Source organism: Miscanthus floridulus, chromosome 17 (genome assembly GCF_019320115.1).
Source record: "Miscanthus floridulus cultivar M001 chromosome 17, ASM1932011v1, whole genome shotgun sequence".
NCBI classification, from domain to species: Eukaryota; Viridiplantae; Streptophyta; class Magnoliopsida; order Poales; family Poaceae; genus Miscanthus; species Miscanthus floridulus.
Genome location: NC_089596.1, coordinates 58,285,339 through 58,297,575, shown reverse-complemented (window position 1 = coordinate 58,297,575; position 12,237 = coordinate 58,285,339). Strand labels below are relative to the sequence as shown.

Genomic DNA, 12,237 nt, shown 5'->3' with positions numbered 1-12,237 from the left:
CATGGACTGGAAGATGTGGAGATCCTGAGGCTAATATAATGGCGTTCCTTGATCGATGTAACAAATCTTTTGGTGAATCCATAGGTTACTACACTTAGTTTCATAGCCTACTATACACAGATATGCTCGTTCAGGTTATTTTCCTTCAACTCCCAGGTTCCAGAGATAATTTTTCTGTTCCCAGTGTATTGGTTCCCGTTCACAGTGTTTGTGGCCAGTCTTGCTTCAAGGAGTAAATATATCTATCCATTGCATTGGTCATCGCCATGCTGTTATTTGAATCAAATTGTTGCCACCCAGTTGTCACCGAATGCGCAATTGCCTACCTTTTTTTAGCGCCTCTGTTGTGCCCGGGGCAACGCGCGGGGTTCCGGCTAGTCATATTAGAAAATCGGAAGCTTAGCCAGTGGGCCAAGTAAACAACAAATAGAGAATGGTAATATAAACAAATAAAGAATGGCACCCTTGGCCTTTGCTAAGGTTACCTCACATATGACTTCTGATATTGCACATTTGAGTTATATCCTACTCCTTCTGTCCTTATATGTAAGTCATTTTGGCTCTTAATCATGTGCAGCAATAATTATCTAAACCTAGACATACTTTGTGTATAGATGCATTCAAGATTGAATGAATCTAGACATTTACTCTTGCTCCTGGAACGACACACATAGGGGACAGAGGAGTAGGTTTTATGCTTCACGTAATTTGGCTATTGATGTGTCCTACATTATAATGTGCATCCCTTGTCTAGTACTAATAAAGTGATCATAGCTAATCTCCAATCTTTTCCAAACATCTTTATTGCTTTCTCAATTATGGACATTGCATTGTACAAGTTATACTTCTCAACGCATTTGAACCTTAGTTAAATTCTTTGTTGCTCTCTCAATTTATTTATTGCAGTACTAGAATTTCTTCCTGGTTGGCAAATCCTGAAATTGGTGTAGTCACCTAAAATTGCAACTTTATTTTATCTTTCTTTCATCAAACCATGAAAGCATATAAATGTTTCATGAAGGAAACAAGAATCCCACATCAAAGTTCATATACAAGTAATATAATAAATAACCTTCATTATATTTTAATTGTGTGCAACTTTTACTAAGACTTATGTAATAGTGAGGTTATGAACATTACGGTCAAAGTATATTTTTTTTAACAATACAACACATGTCTATACTTATACTATTGTAAAAGTAGCATTGATTGTTTTTCTTATAAAAAGCAATGCTAATTGAATAACCGTTTATTATGTTTTTGTTGTCCATCCTACGTAAAGACTTTAATAGTGATGTTGTGAATAATCTAAATAACACCCGTATTGGCATTATATATATATTAAAAAAATAGATCAACGACGAGACAGTGCTACCGTGCCGGTGTGGTGTTATCGTGTACGTGTTAGACACGGCAATGGCCAGTCTTAACGGGAGTTTCATATTGTAGTGATTTTGTAAATAGTGGAGAAGAGTTTTATTCCTATGAAACTATTACTTCCATGAAACTCTTATCACATCTCTCTTTATCAATATAGTGCCATGTCAACATATTTAATACATATAAACTCCATAAAATCCCTATTGAGATTAACCTAAGGGTGTGTTTGGTAGCTACGTGAGAGGAGGTATGGGAATCGGTGGTGGGAGTTGATAGAGAATTAAGGTAGAAAACTAACTTTAAGTCCCAATCTCTTGTTTGGTTCTTAGAGGAAAATAAGAAAGCAAATTGAGGAAGGAATTCATATCCTTGGTGTGGGGGTTTTGAGAGGAAAAATTAAAAGGCAAATCATGATGGACGGTGATAATTTAGGGGGTGTTTGGTTTCTCCTCCTAAACTTTAGTCGTTGTCACATCTAATGTTTGGACACATGCATAGAGTATTAAATATAGACTAATTATGAAACTAATTACATAGCTTGCGACTAATTTACGAGACGAATCTTTTAAGCCTAATTAGTCCATGATTTGACAATGTAGTGCTACAGTAAACATGTGCTAATGACGGATTGATTAGGCTTAATAAATTCGTCTCGTGGAGTACCGACGGATTCTGTAATTTATTTTTTTATTATTATCTGAACACCCTGTACGACATCTTCACGTGACACCTCCTAAATTTTAGTCACCGGATCTAAACACCCCCTTACTTATTTTTTACTAAAAACACAACTCTCATTCAATTCCCACCCCTCAAAATTGATTAATGAGAGTTGGTCCACTAAACTCCTCTTTCTCTTCGCACCAGAACTCCTATTCCCACGTAACAAACAAAAAAAATTACGATTACCCCCGAACCAAAGAGCCCTAACGGTGGTGGTCTCCCTGGCGTCGTCTCATACGTGATCAGTCTGCAGATCTCCGTCACAGCGAGAAGGGACAATGCAACAAACCGCTCGGCAGTCCGCGTCTTCCGGTCTTCCTCTCCCACAGGAAAGCTGACAGCCCCAGTCGCCGTCGCCGTTCCGCCATCCCTTCCTTGGCTTGGGCCACGTCGCCCTTTCTCCTCCCCACACATCAACACCCAAGCCTCCAAATCCTCCGCCTCACTCCCATGCCCGCCTCCCAACCCTAGCCCCTCCCCATCCCTGCCCATGGCGCTCTCATCCCACGCCACCACCGCGGCGGCGGCGGCGGCGGCCGGCGGCACTTTTCCCCAATCCACCCGCTCCTCCTCCCGGCGACTCCCCGCGTCGTCAGTCTCCCCCCGGCCCCCGCCGCCCCCGCGCTCCCTGCGCCTCGACCATGCCGCGGCGCCGTCCCTCTCCCCCGCCGCCACCGTGCCCGCGCCCGACGGCCTCCTGGCCGCCGCCATCGAGCACCTGGAGCGCGAGCCGGCCTCCGTCGCGGCCGACAAGGCCCCGCTCGCGGCGCTGTCCCCGCGGGAGCTGCAGCTGGTGCTTGTCTACTTCGCGCAGGAGGGGCGCGACGCCTACTGCGCGCTCGAGGTCTTCGACTGGCTCCGCCGCGCCAACCGCGTCGACGGGGAGACCATGGAGCTCATGGCCGCCATCGCCTGCGGCTTGATCGAGCGCCTCGTGGGGGCCGGCGGGGACGTCGCCGACGTTGCCGCGCTGCTCGGGGAGATGGACTGCGTCGGGCTGCGCCCCGGGTTCAGCCTCGTGGAGAAGGCCGTCGCGCTCTACTGGGACCGCGGGGAGAGGGAGCTCGCTGTCGAGTTCGTCAGGGACGTGCTCAGGAGAGGGGGACTCGGAGCCAGCGCAGGAGGGGAGCACAGCTCAGCCAACGGCGACGGCGAGCGGGGAGGGCCCGTTGGCTACCTCGCCTGGAAGATGATGGTAAAGAGGCCCCGTCTCACAATTCCTGCACTTCTTACCCGTTTTAATTTAATTCTCCCTTGTTTTGTCTCAACATTCAACTGGTCCTGGTTTACTGCTTGCTACTGCAAAATGACTACTATTGGGTCATTTTATTCTAAAATTGTGTGCTGCTGATACCAATATATGTTTCTGATGTGCTAATGTTCAACCTGGTTTCTGCTTGTTGCCCTGTAGTTTCTGATTTCTAAACTGTTCGTTTGTCGTGTATGTGATGGTACCTTCGGATAAGTTGTTGGCAGACCAGCTGTATTGAGTTGTTGGTATATAAGACATGCTTTGTCTTTCACCCTTTATAAATTAATAATAATGCATGTGTATGTGGCACTTCAACGGTTACAGTGATCCTTGTTTGAAGCAGACTACTCATATTGTGGTCAAATCCTATTAAATCTTGTTAAGATTTCATGTGTTCCTAATTGACTCTTTCATGGTAGTTGCCAGCACATGGGTGCTGCTATAATGTAGTCGGCATGTTTCGCATATGTAGGCCCTGTTTGGCACGGCTCCACTTCACTAGTGAAGCTGTTTTTTTTTGCTTTAGCACAATGAACAGCTCCATCAGTGGAGATGGAGTCGTTTTGGTAAACCGTTTGGCAAAACAGCTCCACATACAGAGCTTCTTAAAACATGCTGTATTTAGAATCAAAATCAACATGTGTATCATCCTATCAAGTATAAACAAATACTCCCCCCGTTCCAAATTATAAGTCACTTTGACTTTTGTGGTACATCGAAATTGCTATGTATCTAGATATAATGTATGTCTAGATACATAACAAATTTGATGTACCAAAAAAGTCAAAGCGACTTATAATTTGGACGGAGGGAGTAATTAATAATCTAGAGCATGCTTTTAGTTTAACCCTCAGAAATCTGGGGTTGGTTTGGTTTGTCGACAAGGGGTGGCTAATACCAAATTTCAATTAAGCGCCAATGCCTAAATCATTTAGCAATTGTTTACTTCGCCCCATGGAAACTGGCAAAATTCTAAGGATTCCTTCCATTACTTTGCTAAATGCTGCTAGTTGCCAAGCCCTCCCTGTGTTTATCTAAGACATCACGTGCACTAGTTGGTCTATAGTTGGTGTGCCAGAACTAGGGTATTTGTTCCATTTAACTTGTGCATGACCAGATATTTCTGGGCAATGTTTTGCTGAATACTCATTGCCAAATCCTTCTCCCTGTTTCTCTATGGCATGCAGGGAACACATTGGTTGTCATATTTGGCATATACCCAATACTAGGGTAATTATTAGGTTAAACTTGTGCATCATAAGGTATTTCTAGGGTCAATCTTGTCATAGCAGCCTGCACTATAAGCACCGTTGTCATGAACTGAATGGATATAAAGTTTGGGTAGTTATTGTGGGCTTGCTTTTAATATTAGGGAGCATTTGGCAAAAGAATTGTCCAACTTCAGTTTTTCATTGTTCTTTGGGTGTGAATACCTGCCATATTTCTGGTAGAGGAGAAAGAGTTGAGCGAAGCTATAGCCAAATACTCAGGGCATGATCAAATTTTATGGGTGTAACTGTGTAAGTTTTAGGTAAAACATCAGACCCTACTTTGGGAGACGAGATCATTTTGGACCTATTTTTTTCTCTTTGAAACGCTGTTGCATTTGAACTATTCAGGGAAGAGGGATGCCATCAGTTTTGTTTTTTGTTCTAACATGTTATTACCTTAGTTACCAAGTTCCCATATTGACAGAGTCGAGGAACATGGTAAGGTACTTGCAGAAGGTTTTTACACTGGGAACACGGTCGTTCCTGGGTCGGGGACATAATTGTTCCCAGATTGACGTTCTTGGGACGAGGAACTGGCATTGTTCCACGTCCCTGGCTGCTAAGGTTGTTCCTATTAATGAATACAAAGTATATGTCTAAATAAAATATGAATAGGAAGAACAGAAACCTCTATTGGTATGTTGCTTATAGTGCATATCCTCTTTCTGTACAAGGCGCCAATAAACCTGAAAGAAATCAATGGTAGTCACCCATGAGAAGAAGTGCAGCAGTAACACGTCCCCTCATCCTGAAAGGAAGTCTGTGTCTGTTCTGCACTTTCCAACAGACTTTTCTATGTGATTAGCAGTCCTTGGCTTTACTTAACATACAGCAAGAAGACAGAGTATTCCAGTGATTCATTTTGATATTAGAGTATGAACTGCAATGAGAGTCTGGACATTGGATAACATAAACAGATTAGTTATACTAGAATCAAAATGTTCTATCTTGGTAATTCATAGTATACCAACCATAACATGGATTCATGATATCCAGATTATACCAATCAAACTTCAGGACATCGATGCTGCTTAAGGTTATAAAGGATGATGCATAATCTACCATCTGTTCTATCTAAACACATGTTAAATCAAGTATTCAATATAATCTATCTGCTTATAAAAGCCATCCAATGCTATCATATGGCACTTTTATTTAAATTCAAGTTCTAATTTTTTGTGTTACTTTTTTTTCTGATAGATGGATGGAGACTATCGGAATGCTGTCAAATTGGTCATTGAATTTAAGGAGACTGGGCTCAAACCTGAGGTGTATAGTTATCTCATTGGGTTGACTGCCTTGGTTAAAGAGCAAAAAGAATTCTCAAAGGCTTTGCGAAGATTAAATTCATCGGTGAAGGATGGCTCAATTTCTGAACTGGATGCTGAGAGCATGCATAGTATCGAAAAGTATCAATCGGATTTGTTAAGTGATGGTGTTCTTTTATCGAACTGGGCAGTACAAGAGGGCAGCAGTGAAGTTCTAGGACTTGTGCATGAGAGGCTCCTGTCATTGTATACTTGTGCTGGTTGCGGCTTGGAAGCTGAGCACCAACTTTGGGAAATGAAGCTTCTTGGCAGAGAACCTGATACACAGCTCTATGATGTTGTATTGGCCATTTGTGCTTCTCAAGGGGAAGCTGCTGCTGTCCGCCGCTTGCTTGCAGGAGTCGAGTCAACCAGTGCCGGAAGAAGGAAGAACTCTATGTCATGGCTACTGCGAGGCTATGTCAAAGGTGGCTTCATTCTAGATGCCTCAGAAACACTCGTACAGATGCTGGACATGGGCTTGTTTCCTGATTACCTGGATAGAGCTGCTGTACTGACTGCACTGCGGAGGAACATACAGGAATCCGGCAGCCTAGAATCGTACTTGAAGCTCTGCAAGCGACTATCTGAGACAGATCTGATTGGACCTTGTATTGTGTATCTATATGTCCGCAAATTCAAATTGTGGATGGCGCACATGCTTTAGAGTTCTGATGAACCCTTCGTCATATATCCAGTCACGGCAGGTACAAAATGTGGGTGGTTCAAATGCTTGTCCCTGATGAAAGCTTCATTTCCGGTGAACCGGTTGGTACATAATTATGGTTCCTTGTATATTTTTTACCGAAATAGAGCTATCGACTGGCTGTTTGTTGTAAGCAGGACTATTGTAGTGCTGCTGAAGAGTCCATATGGTACATGTAAGTTTTCTGTGTTACTGTTACCATATGCAGTTGCTGTTGAAAGCTGTGCGTTGCTGCAGCCTGTAGGGGATCGGCAAGATGGAAACTTGTAATGTACAGTTCTATTATTATATAAATATGTCCATACGTTACTTAAATGTACAGTTCTTTTGGGACTGCACTGGTAAAGTTGTACCGATATTACATGGTAAATCTCTCTTCCTGGTTGTGGTGTGGCTTGTGGCTGACTTTGGAACGACTAATGGAGAAGCAATAGCTTAATATAACTTGGTTTGATGCATGGACGTTTATAGAATAGCTACTTCGTTTATGATCTCTGTACCGGATAATAAAATGAACTTATGAACCTATTCTTTTGCAAAAATTCACTAAGGCTAGAATGGACGACAAACTTCAGCATACGTAGAAACCATCTGGGCCTTAGAGATGGGCTTATAGTCAACCCAGGCAGCATTTTTTTTTCTGATGTGGAGGAGAGAAGAGAGCTTGGCTCCTATTCAAGCAACAAGCTGGACACGGAAGCATAGACATCTATAGGCTCAAACAATAGTGTATGTGAGAAGAAGTAGAAAAGAGAAAGTAAGACATGATAGTACATAATAATCAAAAACTTTTTTATAGACAAACATGAGACAACTATTGTATGACTTGCTCTTATAACTTAACTTATAGCCAAGCACTTGGCTCTATTATCAGCCTTGCTCAGCCTAGATGATTTTGTTTTGTCATATCGGATTTTGTGTAACCACTAACCAGCTATCCGTTATAAAAGTTATTAAACGCACTATTTAATCGCTTTGACATCTGCGCTATTTAATTGCTTTGACACCTTGGCTGCCGTTTCTGCGGAATTTAAATTTCCTTGCACGGAATCTGAAAGCATGAAAAGTTGAAAACACATTGAGGACTGATGAGGTGGCATATTTAAGAAGTGTCTGGCTATTTGAATTGTTTGGGTGATTAAGTCTCTTTTTAGTTCTAGAACAAAAATCAATGATTTCGGAGTGGCTAAACCCTGACGGAACAAAATTCTCTCGAGACATTTTCCATTCAAGTTGGATTTCCATATATGTTTTTCCATCTTGATTATGCGCGCATAACGTTTTGACTGGCTTGCAGCTAGATGAAAACTAGTGGTTTCGGCATGAGTCATTCTTTATCAATATACATCGATAAATAAAAGTACGTGAAATTTCACATTGACTAATATATTTTGTTCTACATCGTATTAGCACCGCATGATAGAGTAACGATCGCATTGCCGCCGGTTGCACATTCATTATATTTTTCCAACATGTTTCAGTGGTCCATATTTGAAAATTTGAAGAACTTCGAAAAAAAAAGTTCACTTCACGATCCCGAATAACACATTTTGTCCACTTGACTTCCTCGACTATTTAAATTTGAATTGGATCAAATCAAACGCCATTGAAACCACGTGTAGATCAGCCATGGCTAACGAGCATGTCATGTCTAATTACTTCCCAGTCGCCGTCGACCATGCAGGCCACCAATGGCTGGTTAGCTTGCCAGCGAACTACTTTGATTCTTGGCAAGAGCTCAAGCAAGCATTCATCGACAACTTCATTGCTACTTGCGAGCAACCCGGCAACAAATATGATCTACAGCGGATTCGAGATCGCAAAGATGAGCCACTATGCGAGTACGTCTGACGCTTCTCGGAGATGCGCATCAAGGTCCCGTAAATCTCTAACAATGAGGCAATCGAGGCTTTCATCACTGGTCTCCGCTTCCACGATGCCCTAAGGGACAAGCTCCTCCACAAGAGACATGAATCAGTTACAGCGCTCCTAGCCACAGCTAAAAAATATGCGGATGCCGATGATGCTAAAAAGATAATCATCGAAGAAGCAGCAAGGGTTCCACGCTCCGACCACCCCCACACCACGACGACTACCGTGACAACCGTGGTTGGAATGACAATTTTGATCGCCGCAACCAGCGCAACGATTCCCGCGACCACCGCGACCAACATAATCAGTGGCGTAATTGTCGTGACGATTATAGGGGCAAGCATGCTCGAGAAGACGACGGCGAGGTCAACACCGTTAAAAAAGGTGGCGGACATCGCAACTACGAAGAAGACTATGCCAAAGCATTGAAAGGACCCTGCCAGCTCCATCCCAAGTCAAACCATACCATGGAGAATTGTCGTGTTCTCAAATCTATCTACACGCGCCAACAGGCTCCAGATACATCCAACAAGCCTAACGACGCAGGGGAGCAGCGTAACGAGGACAACGACGATGAAGACGCAGATCCCCGTCACAAGTATGTCAAGCCAACCGATCACGTCCACACCATCATTGGAGGCAAAGTGTCCATCGAGACCAAACGAGAACGTAAGCTGCTCGCCCGCACTTGCTTGAACGTGGCCAACACCGATAACCTCATCGCCGATCCGTGGCTCCCTCCTTGGTCTCACCGTGAGATCTCCTTCAGCAGAAAGGACCAATGGGCTGCAATACCTGAGCCAGAACATTTTCCTCTGGTTCTTGATCCTTGTATCAACAAGGTTCAGTTCGACAGAGTGCTGATTGACGGCGGTAGTTCCATCGATATACTATTCAAGAATAGTTTGCTAGCCCTGAAGATAACCCAGGCTGATCTCAAGCCATACAAGGCATAGTTCTGGGGTGTTCTCCCCAAATAGAGCTCCACACCTCTTGGGCAGATCACGCTACCTGTGTAATTTGGTACCCCGAACCACTTCTGCACCGACTACGTCAACTTCGTGGTCGCTGACTTCGACGGCACCTACCATGCTATCCTTGGTCGACCAGTGCTCACCAAATTCATGGCCATACCTCACTACAGGTATTTGGTGCTCAAGATGCCTATCGAGAAAGGGGTTCTAACTCTCAGGGGCAACGTGTACACAGCTTTTACCTGCGAGGACGATAGCTTCAAAATAGCAGAGGCACATGACCTCTCTATTCGCATGGCCGAGACCACGCTCGACACCAAGAAGACCCCAGCCGACCACCTAGAGATCCTAGAGCTCGAGGCCCCACGCAAGAACATCAAGTCCAAAGAGCACAAAGCGATCCAGCTGGTCGATGGTGATCCCAGCAAAACGGCCCTTATCAGGGCCAACCTAGATCCTAAATAGGAAGACACGCTCGTCAGGTTCTTGAGGAGCAACATGAGTGTGTTCGCATGGAAACCCGCTGACATGCTCGGTGTACCTCGAAACTTGATCGAGCACTCCTTAAATGTCGACGGCAAGGCCAAACCTATCAAGCAGAAGCTATGACATTTTGCTCACGACAAAAAGGAGGCTATTAGGGTAGAAGTTACATGGCTTTTGGCAGCCAGATTTATCAAAGAAGTGTATCATTCGGAGTGGTTAGCCAACCTAGTTCTTGTACGCAAAAAGAATAATGAATGGAGAATGTGCGTTGATTACACTGATCTCAACAAACACTGCCCTAAAGATCCTTTTGGCTTACCTCGCATAGACGAGGTCGTAGATTCAACTGCCAATTGTGAGTTGCTTTCCTTTCTTGATTGCTACTCTGGTTATCACCAGATCGCTCTCAAAAAGGACGACCAGATCAAGACATCCTTCATCATGCCCTTCAGCGCTTACTATTACACGACCATGTCGTTCAGGCTCAAGAACGTTGGGGCTACCTACCAACGCACCATACAGGCCGGCCTCAAAGACGAGATAAAAGATGACCTCGTCGAGGCTTATGTTGACGATGTAGTTGTTAAAACCAAAGAAGCATACACCCTTGTTGACAACCTCGAACGTACCTTTGCAGCTCTTAACACATTCCAATGGAAATTAAACCCAAAGAAGTGTATCTTAGGTGTTTCATCTAGTATATTGCTCGGCAACGTTGTCAGTCATGACGGCATATGCCCTAACCCAGAGAAGGTAAAAGTTGTCTTGGACATGAAGCCGCCCAAAAAGGTGAAGGATGTTTAGAAGCTTACCGGATGCATGGCTGCCCTAAGTCATTTCATATCAAGATTAGGCGAAAAAGGACTACCGTTTTTCAAGTTGCTCAAAGCATCCGAGAAGTTTGAGTGGTCGGAGGAAGCAGATGTTGCCTTTACACAGCTGAAACAATTCCTTACATCATCTCCGGTCCTCACTACTCCTAGAGAAGATGAAACCCTCCTGCTTTACATTGCGGCAACTAATCGAGTGGTCTCCACTGCCATGGTGGTCGAGCGCGATGAGCCTAGCCACATCTACAAGGTACAGTGACTAGTTTATTTCATCAGTGAGGTGCTCAATGAATCCAAGACCAGGTACCCATAGATTTAGAAACTGATCTACGCCATACTAATCACATCCCGAAAGTTGAAACACTACTTCGACGGATATCACGTGGTGGTCATGACTGAGTACCCTCTGGGAGACATCATTTGCAACAAGGATGCAAATGGGTGCATCGTCAAATGGGCAATGGAGCTATGCCCATTCTCCTTGGAATTTGCAAGCCGTACTACAATCAAGTCTTAGGCACTTGTCGATTTCATCGTCGAGTGGACAGACTTAAGCACACCTGCCTCTCAGGGGCCCGACGAGTATTGGAAGATGTACTTCGATGGCTCTCTCAACATCAATGGTGCAGGAGCAGGAGTCCTTTTCGTATCACCATCCAAGGAGCAGCTCCGATACGTCCTCCGGATTTATTTCCCAGCGTCTAATAACACCGCCGAGTACGAAGCATGCCTACATGGTCAGTGCATTGCGATCGAGCTCAGAGTCAAACGTCTCTATGTCTATGGAGACTCAGCTCTGGTCATCAACCAACTCAACAAGGACTAGGATACGACCAGCGAAAAGATGGATGCTTACTTCAAATCGATCAGAAAGCTGGAAGGCAAGTTCTATGGCATCAAGTACACACTTGTGGTCCGAGACAAAAATCAAGCAGCAGATGCACTGTTAAAGTTAGGATCATCCAGAGCCAAAGTCCCACATGCCGTATTTGTTCAAGACCTGCTCATGCCTTCCATCGAAGAAGAAGATCCCGCGGTCGACAAGCCTCTAGACCAGCTATTGGTGGCTACGGTTCTGGCGTCAAACACCACCGAACCACCTCTGACCACTAAGGAGCCTGACTAGAGAGTACCTTTCATCAAGTACCTGACAGATGGTAGCGGTTACACCAATCGGACAGAAAACGAACGCCTAATGCATCGTAGCAAGCAGTATCTGCTCGTTGATGGCAAATTGTGGCGCAAGAACGCGAAGGAGGAAATCTTGATGAAGTGTATAAGCCAGGAGGATGGTGAACATCTCTTGGACCAAATCCACTCTGGCTCCTATGGCAACCACGTGGCCTCAAGAACGCTGGTTGGCAAGGCTTTCCGAGTAGGGTTCTATTGGCTATCAGCCGTAGCCGATGCAGAGAAGCTAGTCCGCCATTGTGAAG

At 44.4% G+C, this 12,237-nt stretch overlaps 1 protein-coding gene across 1 annotated transcript; it reads left to right on the top strand.

Moving 5' to 3' along the window:
* The first annotated feature begins 2,415 nt into the window (after positions 1 to 2,415).
* On the top strand, positions 2,416 to 6,954 carry LOC136517261 (pentatricopeptide repeat-containing protein At2g30100, chloroplastic-like). Its single transcript, XM_066510799.1, has 2 exons — positions 2,416 to 3,298; positions 5,827 to 6,954. The coding sequence occupies exons 1-2, from the start codon at positions 2,594 to 2,596 to the stop codon at positions 6,598 to 6,600; spliced, it is 1,479 nt and encodes a 492-aa protein (XP_066366896.1). The 5' UTR covers positions 2,416 to 2,593; the 3' UTR covers positions 6,601 to 6,954.
* Positions 6,955 to 12,237: the final 5,283 nt, after the last annotated feature.

Excerpts from the sequence above, each read along its gene's own strand:
- LOC136517261 (XM_066510799.1), top strand. The coding sequence starts at position 2,594 with ATGGCGCTCTCATCCCACGCCACCACCGCGGCGGCGGCGGCGGCGGCC. Across the intron at positions 3,299-5,826 it reads ACCTCGCCTGGAAGATGATG|ATGGATGGAGACTATCGGAA; the intron begins GTAAAGAGGCCC and ends TTTTTCTGATAG.